Raw genomic sequence first — 19,424 nt, 5'->3', positions numbered from 1 at the left:
CAGGGGTTCACCTTTAACACTCCACAACATAAGGACCTAATGCAAGATAGCTTACAAATGCTAGAGATGAGGGATGAGGAAAGAACCCAGAATAATGTCAAAATGGAAAACCTAGAAGATGGAAAAGAGAATGCATGAGTTCCATTAGGTGCCACAGCAATGGTGAAAATTTTGGAGATGGAGTGCTGAGACCCCACCCCCACGTGCTGTGCCCCTTATCCCATACATGGGATGGAGAAAATGCTCCCATTGAGCTGCTGGGGGAAGGGGGAGTGATGTGAGGAATTGCTTCTGCCAGTAAAGAGAGTGGGAAGGGAGTGGCCCAAGTACTTCCCTTCCCTACAGCTATGTTCAAGTATCCAGCACCTAATTCCCAGTGCACTTCCATTAGGCTGCTTGGCAGAGGGGTGGGGGATGTGAAAAAGTCCTCAGGCATAGTGGAGAGGGAGAGGGGAGCAGCTCTTTGCAAAAAGGAGGGAAAGTTGCAGAGAAACAAATTTAGACTTGATCAAGTCAGAAAGTATTTATTAAGCAAGCCTACTACATGTAGTGGCAGCTGGGTGGCAGTGGATAGCATATAGGACCTTAAGTCAGGAAGATAAAGAGTTCAAATCTGGCCTCAGATACTGTGTGAACCTGGACAAGTCACTTAATCCTATTTGCCTCAGTTTCCTCATCTGTAAAATGAGCTAGAGAAGGAAATGGCAAACCATTCCAGTATCTTTGCCAAGACAACCCCAAATGGCATCACCAAAAATCTGAATCCACTAAACAGCTATGTGCCAGGAACAGTGTTAAGTGCTGGGGATATAAAAATAGGCAAAAAAAAAAATTATTCCTTGCTTTCAAGAAGATCACAATCTAACAGGTAAGGACATCACATCACAACTATGTACAACCAAGCTATATACAGGTTGCAATGGAAACAATTAAAAAGTGACTTTTTCCAGGGTCACACTGAGATTAAATGTCAGAGGCTGAATTTCATTTCAGATCTATTTTACTATCTGTGCTCTCTCCATTGCGTTAGTTAACAATATTTAGGCCACACCATTTAATTTTGGCTTCCGAACCCAAGTGGGACACATATAGTCAAGCTCACCTCGTCTCCTCTGGGAATGTAAATCCTATACCTATTGGGAGTCATCTGGACATAGTGGGGAGCAGAGAGAGTTGGGCAGCGCAGGGAAAACCTCAGGTTAACGAATAGTGGACGATCCAAAGGGACTTTTGAGTTCAACAAAAATAACTACAGCCCTTTTACGCAGCGGAGAATGTTTTCACCCCGGAGCGAGAAACCCGAAGAAGCAATCCCTCTTCCTCTTTTCCCTAACTTTCCCTAAATTTTTTGAAACCTAAGTTACAACCCTTCCCCCACCCACTCCACCTTCCGAGTATAAAACAAATCAAAGGAAAGTTGGAACCGAAGCGGAGAAGGAAAGAACCGCGTAGAGACCAGGGTCTACGGCGAGAGAACCTGCAGCTCAGCCGGGGTTCCGGGACTCACCGGCTGCGGATACTAACGCGCGGCCACTACGCGACCTACTTCCCCGCCGTCCAGGACCCCCAGACCGGAATCTCGGCCCCTTGGAGTCCAAAAAGCCCCAGAATTAAGTGGGGCGGGTGAGTGGTTGGTGAAGTGGGTGTCAGTTCCCCACCGCGGAGCCACTACCCTACTGGACCAGCAAATCGCAGTTGCACCAGGAATGGGAGGAGGAATGGGAATTACTGGCTCTCGGCCTCCGTAGGTGGACCCGGATGTTGATAGGCCGTTTGTCCCGGAAGCAGCGGCACGAAAGTGAGGGCGGTTTCGAGGGGCTCCCCGGAAGAAGACGTGGCGGCGGTTGGGGCTCCCGTTCGCTGGGCGATCTCTAGTCCCGCCGCCTCCGCCTCCTTTCTATGGGCCAAGGAGGCAGCGACGGCGGTGGCGGTGGCGGCGGTGGCTGGAGAAAGAGGCGGAGGAGGATGGAAGAAGGAGGCGGTGGCGGACGGAGGCTGGTCCCGGGCGCGCCTGTGCTGCTGGTTCTCTGCGGACTCCTGGAGGCGTCCGGGGGCGGTCGAGTGCTCCCTCCGCTCAGTGACGACATCCCCTTCCGAGTCAACTGGCCCGGCACCGAATTCTCCCTGGTCAGTGCCCGCGCCAGCCCCCACGGTGGCCCCCGAGCGTCCCCAGCCCCACTTGCCCAAGCCAGCAAGGGTTTTCCTCATTAACTTGGCCCAGGTTTTCTCTGGCCTCTTGACAGTCGCACACAGATACCCGCCACCTACGGCAGGAGCTTGGCTGCCCAACCACTACCTTCCCACCTTCCCCAGGAAGCATTCCTAGATTCCGCCCTCAAAAAAAAAAATAATAATTTGTGTGTGTGTGTATACACACGTATATTTTCACATGTATATTTCCAAAAACATACTTAACTATGCGCATAACATGCACAAATGCTTGTGCATATACATACACAAATATTAATGTAACCCGAATCCCAAAGACTATCAGTATGAGACCACATACTGTACTTATATACACATTTATATCCATTTTATAAAATGTTTACACTAAGAGTATGTGTTTCATTCCTGCCTTCCCCTTGGACAGTGGCCAACAGCTGTTCCTTCTCCAAATAACCACGGTTTTCTACTTATATTCATACCACCAGGCCTTCTCAAAGGCCTTCAAAGGCAGTTTTCCTTTCCAAACCAATTCAGCATCTTTTAAACTACTCTATATCAGGCACTGAGCTAGGTGCTGGACGTAGGGAGAGAAAAGAATAACCATCTCTGCCCTCCAGAGGTGGAGAGGACATGGTAGGAAAGATATAGCATCCTAAAGAGATATGTAAATCTGATATAATTGTGAGAGAGGATCAGGCTTCTTAGTAATTATTAGTAAATTCTTAGTAAAAGTTTTTATTCAGTTCCTATGTGCCAGGCACTATGCTAAATGCTGGGGATACAAAGAAGGAGGAAAGACAATTTCTGCTTTCAAGGAATTCACCATATTCTTGGAAGGACATGTGATAAACTGGGGGTAATCTACAGAGAGCAAGCACTAGCATCAAATAGGTGGTACATGAACTGAGTTTTGAAGAAAACTAAGGATTCTGAAGTAGAGGTGAAGAAGGCATGCATTCTGGCATGCCTGTGCAAAGTCAAGGAGTTAGGAGGTAATGTCCTGTGCTAAGAGAACAGCAACTAGGCCAGTTTGTCCAGAATGGAGCTTATTCATGAAGGGAATAATGTTAATTAAGCTAGATTTTTAAAGGCATTAATATCTATTCGAGGGGTTTGAATGGTTTCCTGGAGGTGAAAGAGAATCACTGAAGTTTCTTGATCAAGAGAGTAATATGATCAGATTTGAGCATTAAGATGATTTTGTCCTCTTTGTAGATGATAAATTTAAAAAGTCAGCAGGCCATGTTGCAGTAATCTAAGTGAGAAGCATTTAGGACCTGAAATGGCAGGTTGGCATTGTTGAGTAGAGAAAAGAGGGCAGATTGTAGAGAAAGGATCAAAAAACTTAGCAACTTAATTGGATATGGAAGAGTAAAGAAGAAAAAATCCAGAAAAATTCTAGTGTTATAAACCTAGTTAATTTAGAAGGTGGTTATGCCCTCAAAAATAGACATTTTGTCTTTTACAAATATACTATATAAATTCTAGAGCAAGATATCTCCCTTCAGGGCCATTTTGAAGAATGGAATAAGAGTAAGACTGTTTACTACCCATGCTCATTAGTCATAATGCCCCTAAGAAATAACATATATAAATGCAACACAGTTGAATTTTTAAATTTTAATCCTGGAACATGGGTCAGGAGCTCAATAATCAGGTCCCATGTTTTCTAACTGGCACCACAAACTCTTTAAGCCCAAATATAGTCTTGAATTGCTATGGTTGAACATTTATCACTGTATTCAATCAGGGGAATAGTTTTTCTAAATTTAGCTAGGCTGGTCCTAGAATAGAAAACATAGTCCTCTGCTAGGCCCTACTATTATTGTTTATTCTTGGCTCAAAACAAATTATATATATATACTATTGCCCATCCCAGATTTCAGACCTTAGTTTTCTGAGGAATTATTTTTTTCCACTTTGAGAATCCCTTTCTTAAGATGTTAGTGACACATGAAGACATTGTAGTGAGCCAATCCTTTAGTACATCCGTGATTTCATCACTTGTTGGTATTCCCTGAATCAGTGTAAATTGTCCACACCCTATCCACATCTTCCTGTCCTATTCAATTCCTATTCCTGTTCTATAGACCTCCCATGTGAAGTTAATCAAGTGTACTAGAGGCCCTCTGGGCCTTTTTCAAATGTTTTGTGTCCACTAGTACGTATAGCACCATTCTGTCCATCTGTTGTTACCTTGCTATATAACTAGCCCACTTCCTTTTTCAAACTTGCATTTCTTGATAATAGCAGCTGCTTTTCTCGTTATCTTTGTGTTCCCAGTGGCTTTCCGAGTAGGCTTAACAATTGTTTGTTGAATCAGCTGTTGCACTCTCTCTTACCCTCCCTCATGGACAGAGATCACTGTTGGAAATATGCTGCAGCCATTTATAATTGCCCATATCTTCCATTGCCCTTTGGGTTTTCTGAGGCTTAGTTGAAAATTATTGTTGAATTGGGTCAGACCAAGAGAAATTTTGACTCTGTCATCAGTCTTGTGTCTGTCATCTAATGTAAATTCAAAATCCCACGTCAGTCTCACCTTTATTTTCAGTACTGCCTGTTTGATATTTGACTGCAAGAAATATTTTTTTAACACATAGAATGTTGGAGCTTGATTGTTTGTCCAACCTCCCTTATTTTACATCAGACCAGCAAGAAATGAAATGGCTTGCCATGTGTCACAGAGTGATAGGGAAGGCCTAGAACTGGGGCTGCTAATTCTGTCTTGTATTCTTTGTACACAGTTATTCTGCTGAGGCTTCAGAGTTACATTTGCAGTCTCCAGTTTTTTTCAGAGAAGGCTGGATCTGTAGACACAAACTCTTTCACTTACCACCTATTTAATATTGGGGCAAGTCACTACATCATACTAGACTTCTAAGTTTTGGAACAGATAAACTCTAGGACCCTTTTCGCTCCAAATCATTTTTCTTATGTTCCATGTTCCTAATTTCAATAATTAACACATTTTCAGAGCATCCAATAATTCTTGTTTCCTTATAACTGATATCAGATAGTTACTAAAGTAGAGAGTAGACATAGATAAAAGATATAAAGCTAGTTAGTGCATTGATCTAGCTTTAATTTATTTCCCTTAAATAATTTCTTTAATAATTGAATTGATTTTTAAAATAATATATCTGATTTGTAGTTCTCCCAAATGATTCTAGATAACCTTTGGCAATATTATCATAGTTTACAATGAGTAAAAAAGCCAAATGAAGCTGGCCATTCCTTTACCCAAGTCTCCTCCCAGCTTAGGGGTGATGCCCACATACACCTTCTCACTCTCTGTTCCCAACAAAAAAGATTTCGGGATTCAAAATTTATACACTATGAGTTAATCCCTTTTCAAAACCCCTCTGATTGAAGGACTCCAAACTCACTTTGGGCAAGAGGTGGGTCTTCCAGATGCCAGGGAGTCACAAAGGACAAGAGAAAAGACCATCATCTTCATGATGCCAGGGAGGCCTCTGGCATTCTCTCTGCCCCCTTTCAAAGTGTTTCTTAGTGTTTTTAGGTAGTTTGTTGACAGGTAAGCACCAAACTTTGTTCTTAATTCATTCAAAGGGTAGGGTTAAATTACAACTTAATTCAGTCAGAAAGTGGACTATTTCAAGCTCAATATGACACTCTTTTTAAAATTTAAGTCAATCTTAGGATAAAAGTAAAAAGGGTCCAGAGTAGGGTTAATTTTTCATGATCTCTGCTATATTGTAGGTTTTGAAAGTTGGTGTTATCTTTTTTAATTGTATCAAAAGAGATTAATAGCAAGAGGAAAAAAAAACATTACCTTCAATGCTTACTGTAAATGTCCCCAGCCAATCTCATCTTCCTTTCATGAGTATCACCTTGCTTCCTTTGTAAAGTCTCTGTTAACAAGATTCTTTTCCCTTTCTCTGTGTTTAACACCAAAACCTTTGGCTTTAATTTTCTCTTATAATTCAACTCTGGCCTCAGATACTACCTAGCTGTGTAATCCTGGGCAAGTCACTTAACCCAATTGCCTAATCCTTACTACTCTTCTGCTTTGGAAGTGATACTTAGATTCCATTTAAAGGTAAAAGGGTTCTTTGGAAAAAAATTTTTTTTCTCTTGGTAAAAAATTAGAGAAGGGGCTATCTAGTTCCTTTGATGACACAAATATAATCTTAATACCTAAACCAGGGAGAGTCAAAACAAAGAAAGAAAAACTACAGACCAACATCTCTAATGAACATAAGTGCAAAAATTTTAAATATTAGCAAGGAGACTACAGCAACTAGTTGATAAACTAGTTTATGGAGCACCTACTATGTGTCAGTCACTGTGCTAAGTTCTAGAGATACAAGTTCAAATAAAAACAAAGATAATCCCTGCCCCCAAGTAGTTTATAGTCCAGTAGGGGAAGGCAACACACAAAAGGAAATTTAAAAAGATGGTATGGAGGGAGAAGTTACCCAGGACCCCATCCTCTAGTCATAGGGTTTAATTGGGGTTCAAAGAGTACTGATGAGATGTGATTACCAGGCAAATTCAATCTTGCAAAATAATGAAATTTCCCAAAGATGAGTTTCCTGGAAAAGCAATGCCTGATTATAGAGTTCTAAAGAAGTTGTAAGAGCATTATATCTGATGGGAAATGTGTATAATCTCAAAGATTATATATTGTGACCACATAAGATTTATACCAGGAATGTAGAGCTGGTTCAATATTTAAAAACCGTAAGGATTAACTGACAAACTGACAAAAAATATGATGTTTATATCACTAGATGCAGAAAAAGCTTTTTGATGAGATACAAAATCCTTTCCTGTTAAAAACCACAGGAAAATAACAGAGCTTTCATTAAGTAGTAGCTTTCTTTTTTTTTTTAAACCCTTACCTTCCATTTTAGAATCAATATTGTATATTGGTTCCAAGGCAGAAGAGTGGTAAGGACTAGGCAATGGGGATCAGATGACTTGCCATGGGTCACACAGCTAGGACATGGCTGAGGCCAGATTTGAACCTAGGACTTCCCGTCTCTAGGCCTGGCTCTCTTGATCCACCGAGCCACCCAGCTGTCCCCAGTAGCTTTCTTAAACAAGAGCCAGCATTATTTGTAATGAAAATAAATTGGAAGTTTTTCCAGTCAGATCAAGGGTAGAGTAAGAATTTCTATTAGATCCATTTCTCTTCAGCATAGTACTAGAAATATAGCTGTAGCAATGATTTTTGAAAAAAAGAAAAGGAATAAGCATAGGTAAAGAATCAAAATCATCACTATTTGCAGATAGCTTATTAGAGTACCCTGGAGAATCAACAAAAAACTCATTGAAACAATCAGTAACTTCAGCAGTTTCAGTATATAAAAAGTAAACCCACAAAAATCATCAGCATATCTTCATATTGCCAAAGAAATCCATCAGGAATAGAGAAATTGCATTGAAAATAAATATAGATAGCATAAAATAATTGGGAGTTTACCTGTCAAGACAAAGGAATTATATGAATCCAATTACAAAACTCTTAAAGACAAATCTAAATAATTGGGAAAATATTAATACTAATAGATATGTAAGAAATATAATTGGGTTTTGACTCAATATAAGAGTTATAAAAGTGGTCACTGTTTATAAAATATTAGCCCTTAAGTCAAAATGACTGTTAGCAGCTTTTATTTACAAGGTAGAAAAAGTGAAAGTGGGAAATGTAGAAAAGCCTTAACAAGCCTACAAGCCCTACATGTTTCTTCTGTGAAGTCCGGTTCAGCCCTGGGCAAAGGCTTCCTCAAGTCCCGATCTCCACATGAAAGTCCGGTAGTCTCCAGCAAGCCAATGAAGAATCCAAGGAGTCTCTCCACAAGCTGAGGAAGGAATCTCTGGAACCAATCTTTCCACAAACCAAGGAAGGGAATCCCCTCCAGGCCATGTTGGTCTCTTTTTATACTCCTTTTTCAATGTCATTTCCTGTTTCTCCCCCTCTTTACAAAAACCAATAGCAATCTTTCAATTGGAGTGTTTATGGGATCCACCCCTCCTCCTCTGAGGGTGTAAACTCTTATCAAAGGATTCAAAAACTTCTGACTGATTGAATTAAAATTACTTGATTGAGTTAAGATAAAGAAATTTCCTTAGATAGATTAAGCTAATATAATAGTAAAATTGATTTGGAAGAGCAAAAGGAATATTAAGGTAAATAATGGGGAGTAGGGAGTAGAGCAGGAATTTAATTTACTCAAACTCAACACACATAAATTCACGTATATGTGATTGTTAAAAAATAAAGGCAAAAAAACCATGTAAAATAAAATGTTTTAATTATACTGAACGTGCACTATTTTCTCAAATGACATAAAGTCTTGCTGCAAGTTTGCTCAGTCATGCTTACTCTCTCTTTGAGAAGCATAAATGTGAGTCATTACAATTTTGTGTTCCAAGCATTAGTTTGGCATCAGTCTTTGCCCAGAGTTCTGACTTTTAACTGGTTGTATTTGCATCAGAGCAATGCTTCTCTTTATTTTATTAACACTATTTAGTGATTAATAATGACCCCAAAGTACAAAAGTAGTAATGCTGGTACTTTTGATAAGCCTAGGAAAAGTCAAAGTGCCTAGCTATGTTTATATAAGAAATACTTGTAAATTAACTCAATTTACTATTGCTTAAGTTTTTCAACTTATGCAGGGGGCTTGGAATATATTTGTCATGTAAAAAAGGATCTGTAGTAGAGTTGATATTTTGAACCTACATATCAAATTTCATGTTTATGCTTACTTAATTACTTTTTTGAAATCATATATTTAAAGTTGGAATGGGATATTAGATATTTTCTAATCCAAACTCTACCATATACACACACTTGTTATGTCTCAGATGCTCTAGAAAAGTGAATTCTCCAAAGTCATAGTCATTCGTTCTTCTGCCTCTTTCAATTCATTATTCCAACCTAAAAGATACTTTTAAATCTCAATTCTATTATTCAGTATTTTAGTTATTCTTCCTCACATTGTATCAGTAACAGATATTTCCCTTACAAATATGTAAAGAACATACATATATCAAACACTAGTTGCAACAGTAGAATAGTGTTAATAAACTACAACTATAACTACATATTATTTCATTCATTTAGAAAGTTAAATTTATTAATGTCTGAATATTTTTGTATATTTCTAGCCTACTGCTGGTGTTTTCTATAAAGAAGAGAATTATGTCATCATGACAACAGTAGATAAAGAAAGATATAAATGCATACTCCCCCTCGTAGCAAGTGGAGATGAGGTAAGTTTTGACAAATTTATTAATGGTAATGCAATGCATACATTAAAATTCTTCCTTGTGTACAGGTTAAAATAGGGGTTTTGACAAAATAAGAGAGCAACTTTTAATAATTTAAGTTTTAATAAGAATATAGTAGAGTTGGGGGCAGCTGGGTAGCTCAGTGGATTGAGAACCAGGCCTAGAGATGGGAGATCCTAGGTTCAAATTTGGCCTCAGACACTTCCCAGCTTTGTGACCCTGGGCAAGTCACTTAATCCCCATTGCCTAGCCCTTACCACTCTCCTGCCTTGTGTCAAATCTAACATTATATCTCTAATAATAAAAATGTTATATTTTATGAGGTTTATTAAAGATCATTTGAAATCAAGGAATAAAGAGGTTACAAAATAAAAACCACATGCCCATGACTGGTTAGCCATTTTCAAATTTTCCCCACCTTACCACTATCACTGCTGATGCTACATCATGCAAAAAGAGAGAGAATGGGAGGCGTTACCACCAGTTAAATACCAATAACATGATCTTGCCAATGTGGAGACTCAGGAAAGATTATAGGAAATTTTGGGAAATACCATGGTCTTCTAGGGAATGAAGTCAAAAGTTCAAAATCTCCATCCCCTGCCCCCTCCACGCTCCCCTCCCCCCCCCCCCCCCCCCCCCCCGAGACCTGCGAAAGACTAGTCTCTCCAGTGGGTCTTGTAAATATACCAATTTTGAAATTACAATAATTTGAGGATAAGAGGAAAAGAGAGCAAAACCAATGATTGCTAGATGCATTGACAAAAAGCCAGTTAGGGGGCAGTCCACTTTGGCATAAAAGTACACAAACAAAACAAACGCATTCAATCCCACACAGTTCAGATCACCACATCCCAAACCTTGTTCAGCTTGTGGTCTGTGGAGGCATCTTCATGGTGTCTTCTCTAAAGATTCTACTTTATGGATTTGGAGAGGTAGCATATTTCTTATCCTAAAATTACTCTAAAAAAAAACTTAAACTTTGCAATTTAAAACAATTATACATTCCCTCCTTAAGTGAGTGTTGAAAAACACAGGGATCACTTAGGGATGCATGGCTGAGTTATGAGGTATATGAATCAATTGGCAAGAGAAATAAAAAATATTTTTTAAATCCCCCCAAAAAAATTCTGGATGAAATACAGACTACCAAAGTCTTATGTGTAAAAATTCTAAGTAAAGGAAAAAAGAAATCCATAATAGGTCTTTGAATCAGGGCCCAAATAAAGTGATTTCTGTCCCACAAATCTGTAGGACAAAATGTAGTAATATTTCACTTACCCATTTGCAGCCAAGACTACAAGAAATTGCCATACTATAAAAGAGAAAAAAAAGACTGATAGGAAAGTGTCATTCCCTAGTCTGATTTTACCTTCATTCAGGGATAGGAGTAGCCAGGATGATAGCCAAACTTCAGTACTTCTCTGTTAGTATTTCACAAAGTGTGTGGATACAAGGAGTCCTACATCTTAACATATGTCAAGCGTCGCAACCTCGAGTCTCACACCAGGTTCAAGTCCTTTTGTATTGGCTTAGAAATTCATCAATCCTACATGGATTGGTTTCTTTTTTGATCTGTGTGCTCTTTTTGGCACTATTCAGGTTAAATTCTGTGCTTCTATGGCACTGTATAGTGGCTCTTTTGTTCTCCTCTCCTGGAATCAAACAAAATCATTAAGCAAATTCCTATGAAATTTTTTTTTAAACAATCAATGGCATAATTTTTATAGTCTAAAGCTTTTTGGGTATGCATTGACATTAGGAAAAATGTATCTTAAACTTACTGCAAAATCAAAAAAAGAAAATCTTCTCAATACTGGTGACTTGTGTTTCAAATACAAAAAGGAGAGAAAAAATAAAAAACTGAAATAGTATATTGCACATGCAAGCAAAAACAATAATAAAAGAGTTTTAAAATAAAAACAATATAGCTTATAATCCAATATTGACACACTGTGTCAGCTAAGGAAATGTGGAATACAAAAGTTTCTCACCAAAAAATGAGATCCATTTCCTTTTTCAAACTTGGCCATGATCCACTGTGAGTATAAGCAAATGATTTTCACAAAGTAACAGTTTTTTATAAAGAACAGTAGTACAGCATGTAATGCACATTCAAAAACTATCAAAATCCCCAGTTATAATAGTCCATTTAATGACAATAGCAAACAAACCCACTATTATATTTTACATGGGTCTGCTGTATGACAAATAATGAAAAAAACCTTATAAGCTAATGAATACTTGCCCAAGTTTTTCAGGTGTAGCAATGTTTCAACCTTGACTGAGAAATTAAAAAAATATATATATTACTGTCATTATTATAAAAATGTGACAGAGGGTCTAGAAAAAACCAAACCTCTGTACTATTGATGTTGGGTCTAAGAATGTTACCAAGGATCTAGAGATCATTCTGGTGAAAGGGTAAAGTGAGCTGAGGAGTTACAAATGAGAAACTCCCCTCTTTTGGGAGCCATCCAGGGGTACCATGCCCTGGGATCAACTTCCCAGATCCTTTGGTATGAGACTGTAATGTCCCATCAAGAGGTGGGGATTATATTTGTACTTCACTTCAGCTACTAAAATGGACCTTACCTCCTGTTAGAGGCAGGCAAAATGATCAGTTGTTGAAAAAAAAAATCTATCAATCATGTCTAAAGACCCCTTTAAATATATTTGGGATATTTAGCTCATTAAATTTTCCAAAGGTTGTTATACAATTATAACCACTTTGATGAAGTCCATCCAGCCTCTATGTGACAATTTACAAAGCTAAAATAGAAAAAAATACTTTTTTATACCAGCTTTTTCAGTAATATTTGTTCAGTAAAGTTATAGGGGAAAAGCAACAGAATATAACAGTAGTTAAAACCCAGTACATTAAAATGATTCATTGTAACGATAGTATTAAATACATTAATATGTGAACTTAAAACCACAAAATTAAATCTTAATCAGCAAAATACAATAAAATATAGAGGCTTTTATATAACATTGGAATCTGAAAAGGCTCAAAAATTTCACCTCCAGTCTCTTTAAAGTTCCTTTTTTTTATCCATTGAGATTCCTTTTGTCAGTATTGTGGTAGCTCCCATAGCAGGGGAGAACATGGTTTTAGGAATCTCAAACTGGGCAGGCCCAAATGGCAAATAGTTACAGGGAGATGAATTTCTCCCCTGAATCTCAGGTAAGATAAATAAAAGGATCAATGCACTCATGAATGGTAGAAGCTGTTTGAGATAGGTAATGCTTCTTTCATAGAATATGCCATGCTTGTAATCAGCTTCCTGTTTGCAAGAGTCTCTTCCTTCTCCTAGTCCCCGTGCTGAGGTCCCTTGCCACTTGGAGGCTAATTGTTGCCTAAGGAAACAACACCCCAGTTTTTTACCATCTGCCCTGACTTCTCGGTGGCAGCAATCAACAACAGTGGTAGGGGTCGGGGTCCGGTGAGAGGCCAAATTTAGGAGCAGAGTCAGATCAGGAGGAGGATTTCTAGAGGCTGGAGCCGGGGCCAAGGCCAGGTGAACGATCTGGGTTGAGAAGGTCAGGATTTGATGACTGGGACAACTCAGGAGTAGGCAGCAGTAGCAGGAGCAAGAGTAGAAGCAAGCCGCTGGAATTTAGCAGCAGGAGGGAGCAGAATTAGGAGAAGTGGCTTTGCAAGAATGAGTGGATGGGGTGGGCAAAAAGCTTTGGCAGGAGAAATGTGGCTTAAAAAAACTATCTAGGCTATCTTAAAAATTTTTTCAAGAGTTTTTCTCTTGTCCCTTTTGGTTACCAACTGTAAAATCTAAAATTATATCTCTAATAATAAAAATATTATATTTATGAGTTTTATTAAGATCATTAGAAATCAAGGAATAAAGAGGATACAAAATAAAAACCACATGCCCATGGCTGGTTAGCCATTTTCAAATTTTCCCCACCTTACCACCATCACTGCTGATGCTACATCATGCAAAGAAAGAGAGAATGGGAGGCATTACCACCAGTTAAATACCAATAACGTGATCTCGCCAATGTGGAGATGCAAGAGAGATTATAGGGAATTTTGGGGAATACTAAGGTCTTCTGGGGAATGAAATCAAAGGTTCAAAATCTCCATTTATACACTTGGAACCAATATACAGTATTGATTCCAAGATAGAAGGTAAGTGTTTAAAAAAGAAAAAGAATATAGTAGATTTGTAAATTAATATTATCCCTTTAAACCTGAGAAAAGAAATCTTCTAGCAGCTTTTAACAATTAACAATTTAGTTTAATTAAAATAGAGATAGTAAAAGAATATAGTAAAATGAATAGAGGAAAGGGGTAGAGAAAGAAATTTCCTAATGTCTATACTCATTACTGTAAAGATTAAAATTTGGGGAAACTGAGGCAGGTAGAAATTAGTTTCTCTCTGCAAGGAGTATTATATTTTATGAGGTTTATTAAAGGTTAAGGATTAAAGAAAATACAAGTAAGAAAGGCACATGCTAGGTGGGCCAAAAGGCACAATTCAATTTTACTCACATCATGAGAGACGCATCTGCTCTGAAGCGGAAGTAGAAAAGCAGGCCCAGTAGGTGGAGAACTCCCTTTAAAAAGTAATTTGCTCTCATCCCAGGTGAGAATTCAGTGAGATTACAAAGCATTCTGGGGAATTGGTGTAAGGACTTCTGGGGATTGGAGTCCTGAATTCAAGTCTCCATTTTTACATTACCCTATATAACCTATAACCTATATTACCTATAACCCTATTTTACCCTATATTACCTATAACTATTGCTAATAACAACTATCCCACAAAGTTCCAACCCAATCCACCCAATCCAAACCAACCCAATTAGTGTTTAATCCAACCCCAATTAGGTCTATCAATGAAGATCATCCACCTTCCAAAAAGTTCAAGGAAGGGGAAAAAACCTAACAGTCCAAGCCAAAATCCTCTAAAGCAGCAGTTCTCAACCTCTCAATTTGTATCAATGAGAATACATAATGCAGATCAGGTATTTACATTCTGAATCATAACTGTAGCAAAATTACAGTTTTGAAGTAGCCACCAAATTAATTTTTTGGTTTGGGGTTACTGCAACATAAGAAATTGTATTGCGGGGTCACAGCATTAGAAAGGTTGAGAACCACTGCTCTAAAGGCTACCCAAAAGCCCTCTTAGTAAGCTCAGGCCTGCCTTTATATCCCAGCAACTAAACGCCAACCACCAATTAATCACCAACCCATACCACCAATGACCAACTCACACATAGCAGCCAACTTCCTGCAACTGACAGCTCTCAATATCAGCAGCTGACAGCCTAAAACTGTCAGCAACTGACACCCCCCACCCCCCACGAACTGTCAGCAACTGACAGCCCAACCAACTGATGCTTGGCTCTTTTATCACTTCCTACCTCCCTTCCTGTCTCTATGGTTTTTCCTTCCTCCCACTGTGGGATGGTTAATCCCTACACATCTCTATGGTAAGAGGACCTCCAGGTCCCCCATTAAATTAAAAAAGGAATAAAGAATTCCTTTTTACACTTGGAAGAATTAGTGCCCAGTTATAAATATCAAATGAGTGACCAAACCTAGAACAAAGCTTTCACAACGAGATATAATCTAGATATATATTTGTTCATTTTTATATTAAAGATAAAAATAAATCTGGCAGACCTTTTGTCACTTCTCTATTTTTGCTTGTTCTCACACACATGCTTCTCCCTTCTCCTTCCATCTTTAATACAGAAAACTTACAATTAGTAAAACCTCAATTTTTGCAGGAAGAAGATAAGGACTATAAAGGCCCTACTCCAGGTGAATTATTGGAACCACTGTTTAAACAAAGCAGTTGTTCATACAGGGTACGTACTTTCCATTAATTTGACCTTTACTTTAGAACTTCAATAGGTCTATGATCTCATCAGTGTGAATATTAATTCCAGGGGTACAAATTACAACCCATCCACACTTCTCATCCTGTTCTATGCTTGTCATGTACTTCTAGAAATCTTTTTTTTTTCCATTTGAATAAGTTTATTTAGTCAATTTAGAACATTATTCCTTGGTTACAATAATCATATTTCCCTCCCTCCCCTCCACCCACTCTTCCCGCAGCCAACATGAAATTTCATTAGGTATTACTTGTGTCCTTGATCAGAACCTCTTTCCATGTTGTTGTTAACACTAGGATGTTCATTTAGAGTCTACATCCCCAACCATATCCCTTCAACCCATGTATTCAAGCAGTTCTTTTTCTTCAGTGTTTTTACTCCCACTGTGTTTCCTCTGGATGTTGATAGTGGTTTTTCTCGTAGGTTCCTCCGAGTCGTTCAGGGTCATTGCATTGCCACTAATGGAGAAGTCCATTATATTCGATTGTACCTCAGTGTATCAGTCTCTGTGTACAATGTTTTCCTGGTTCTGCTCCTCTCACTCTGCATCACTTCCTGAAGGTTGTTCTAGTCCCCATGGAATTCCTCCACTTTATTATTCCTTTGAGCACAATAGTATTCCATCGCCAACATATACCACAATTTGTATGGCCATTCCCCAATTGAAGGGCATTCCCTCATTTTCCTATTTTTTGCCACCACAAAGAATGCAGCTGTGAATATTTTTGTACATGTCTTTTTCCTTATTATCTATTATATTATATTATTAGCTATGGCTGGATCAAAGGGCAGACAGTCTTTTATCACCCTTTGGGCATTGTTCCAAATTGCCCTCCAGAATGGTTGGATTAATTCACAGCTCCACCAGCAATGAATTAATGTCCCAGCTTTGCCACGTCCCCTCCAACATTCATTACTTTCCATAGCTGTCATGTTAGCCAATCTGCTTGGTGTGAGGTGATACCTCAGAGTTGTTTTGATTTGCATCTCTCTGATTATCAGAGATTTAGAACACTTTTTCATGTGTAATAGTTTTGATTTCTTTAACTGAAAATTGCCTATTCATGTCCCTTACCCATTTTTCAATTGGAGAATCGCTTGATTTTTTGTACAGCTAGTTTAGCTCTTTATAAATTTGAGTAATTATACCTTTGTCAGACGTTTTTGTAATGAAGATTGTTTCCCAATTTGTAGCTTCCCTTCTAATTTTGGATGCATTCGTTTTGTTTGTACAAAAAAGTTTTAATTTGATATAATCAAAATTATTGATTTTACATTTTGTGATTTTTTTTTCTTGCTCTTGCTTGGTTTTAAAGTCTTTCCCTTCCCAAAGATCTGACAAGTATACTATTCTGTGTTTGCCTAATTTACTTATAGTTTCCTTCTTTATATTCAGGTCATTCACCCAATCTGAGTTTATCTTGGTGTAGGGTGTGAAATGTTGATCCAAACCTAATCTCTCCCATACTGTCTTCCAATTTTCCCAGCAGTTTTTATCAAAAAAGTGGGTTTTGGTCCCAACTTCTATAAATCTTTCATAGAAAATATACTCAATATACTGGAGGTATTCCTTTTGATTGCTTAACATTAGATGTGTACATGGGCTGGACTTAGGCTTTCCATCTTTTAGCTATTATTCTTGCTGTATGACTTAACCAAAATCAAATTCCAGTCAAACATTTCTTAAATAATATCCCTTATACCAAATATGTCAAAATTGGTGTGGCAAAACTCTTTAGTGAAGCCAAACTAAATTAAAATATAATTGGAAAATGTTTAACAAAAAATTTTTAAATACAGCATAGATAATATTAATTTGATGTTTTCGAAGTCAATATGCAGCTCTTTTTCTATTTGAATTAAACTCGCTATTTATATCATTTCTTATGCCCAGATCCTTGTGCATAATAGTATGCTATTGGCTATTTAAATACTACATATCTCTCTGTTTAACCTTATTTCACATATTAGAAAACAAATACTCAGCACCTAGTTATCAAAAATAATTGTTCCTACTTTAATATATGTTGTAATTCATTGTTAGAAAACAAGCTATGACTAAATAAGCAGATATTTAATAAATTACATGTGTAAGTTTAATCAGGAAGCATTTATTAATCACTCACTTTGTGCCAGGTAGTATGCTAAGTGCTAGGGATACAAAAAGAGGCGAAAGACAGCCCTTAAGGAAGTTACATTAATGGGAGAGAGGTCAGATAAGTGACTTAGTAGATAGAGAATTAGGCCATGAGATAGGAAGACTTGGGTTCAAATGTGACCTCACAGACTTGGTAGCTGTGTGACCCTAAGCAAGTCACTGAATCCCAACTGCCTAGCCTTTATGGCTCCTTTGCCTTAGAACAGATTATTAATATTGATTCTAAAACAGAAGGTAAGGGTTTTTTAAAAAACAACTAATGGGAGAGACAACATGCAAGCAAACATATGCAGTATATACAAAGCAAGCCAAATCCATGATAAATGGGAAATAACTTTTAAAAGAGAAGGCACTATAATTAAGAAGGCTTAGGGAAGGCTTCCCATAGAAGGTAGAATTTTAGTTATGACTTAAAGGAAGAGAGAGATTCTGAAACTTTCAGAAACACACATAAGTGTATAGTACCTGAAATTTAAAATATTCCTACCTACTAACCGAACAGATATTTTGTTATATCTAATTAAATTGCTTATAAGTGAATGTCAAATTTTAAAAAATTTATTTGATTTATTTCTTGAACATATTTAATATCTTCAAATTGGGTTTACACTTGCATATTGTTTTACTTCTTGAGGTAATTTATTCCTTAAGTAAATGCTTTTTGATGTATTTTTAATTGTTGAAAATTATTTCTGAACTTGGTGACTATGACAGATCCCTGAAGAATCAAACTATCTGCTAGTTAATCCCTTTTCCCATAAAAATTCAATTATGATTAATTCATGGTTTTAAAAAATCTCCCCTTCAATTCAACAGAGGAGATTTCTCATATTTTTCCAAGCCACTTTCACTTAACCATCTTATCAGCTATGCATTTGAGCAATTCCTCAATATAAAATTAGATTTAAAAAATTTAAGTTTTCATATATTTAAAAATGTGTTGGAATTTGTTTTTTAAAGATTGAGTCTTATTGGACTTATGAAGTATGTCATGGAAAACACATTCGGCAGTACCATGAAGAAAAAGAAACTGGTCAGGTATGTTTTTCTTAAAGCATGACCAAAAACTATTATAGTTTCATATTGAAATTTGAACTTCAGTGACACTGTTTTGAGCCTCTCAAAAACAATTAGTATTTTATATTATCATAATTTCTTTGTACTATATCCACCTTCTTGGCTATGAGTAATTTGAGTGTTGAAATTACACCTTGCCCTTTTCCAAACCTTGTCTCAGCTGATGCCAAAAATATGCAGTAGGTACAATAATAAATATTTATCAAATGAAATTGAACAAGAGGAAGAATTTTCCTTTATTTTTAAAGCAATTATATATAGCAAAGTCAACAATTCCATAAAATATTTATTAACTACCAAAGTTCTACTCTTTTTCCTAACATCTAGCAAAGATTAAAAAAATGACAAGAAACCTTTAGTTTTTGTAGACTTGTGTAAGACTAATGGGGACAAAGATAGTTGCAAAAAAAAAAGTGCTTTGGGAAAATTTGAGGAAGAAGAAAACACTTCTTTTGCTAGAAGATCAAGAAAGCCTTTCTAAGACTTCACAACTGAACAAAGAAATTACCAACCACGACACCAGAGGGCCATTTTTGAAGCATGCCACTCACCTAACAGAAAGGTAGTGATAGATTTAAGATACAGAATGAAACATATGTTATAGGATATGACCAGTGTGGGAATTTATTTTACTTGACTATACATATTTGTTACAAGAATTTTGTTTTGCTTTTCTTGTTTTTTGTTCATTTTTGTTTGTTTTTGTTTTTACAGTTTGAGGGTCAGGGATACAGAAAGAAGATGACCTGAGATAAAATTCCCCTTGTTCTACCCGCAAAATAAGAATAGAGCAGAAGGAATCACAGATAAACAGGACAGATTTGAAAGTTACAGTTGAATTTATTATATTCTTAAAAAGAAAAGCAGGAATTAGCTAAAAAGC

General features: G+C 37.3%; 2 protein-coding genes across 6 annotated transcripts in view; one reads left to right on the top strand and one right to left on the bottom strand.

Moving 5' to 3' along the window:
- ASB3 (ankyrin repeat and SOCS box containing 3) overlaps nt 1-1,646 on the bottom strand; it is a 135,208-nt gene extending 133,562 nt beyond the window's left edge. For 2 of the 3 annotated variants that reach the window (XM_007475284.3, XM_007475285.3), the window contains exon 1: nt 1,508-1,646. The gene's annotated coding sequence lies outside the window, so the exon portion shown is untranslated. The remainder of the gene's footprint in view (nt 1-1,507) is intronic. The other variant, XM_016433409.2, reaches the window with a different exon arrangement.
- Nucleotides 1,647-1,899: 253 nt separating this feature from the next.
- ERLEC1 (endoplasmic reticulum lectin 1) overlaps nt 1,900-19,424 on the top strand; it is a 49,034-nt gene continuing 31,509 nt past the window's right edge. For 2 of the 3 annotated variants that reach the window (XM_003339682.4, XM_056814023.1), the window contains exons 1-4: nt 1,900-2,127; nt 9,313-9,417; nt 15,196-15,276; nt 18,425-18,502. In XM_003339682.4, coding sequence (XP_003339730.2) covers nt 1,900-2,127; nt 9,313-9,417; nt 15,196-15,276; nt 18,425-18,502 — 492 coding nt within the window. The remainder of the gene's footprint in view (nt 2,128-9,312; nt 9,418-15,195; nt 15,277-18,424; nt 18,503-19,424) is intronic. The other variant, XM_056814022.1, reaches the window with a different exon arrangement.

Source organism: Monodelphis domestica, chromosome 1 (assembly GCF_027887165.1).
Source record: "Monodelphis domestica isolate mMonDom1 chromosome 1, mMonDom1.pri, whole genome shotgun sequence".
NCBI classification, from domain to species: domain Eukaryota; kingdom Metazoa; phylum Chordata; class Mammalia; order Didelphimorphia; family Didelphidae; genus Monodelphis; species Monodelphis domestica.
This window is presented reverse-complemented; position numbering and strand designations above follow the sequence as displayed.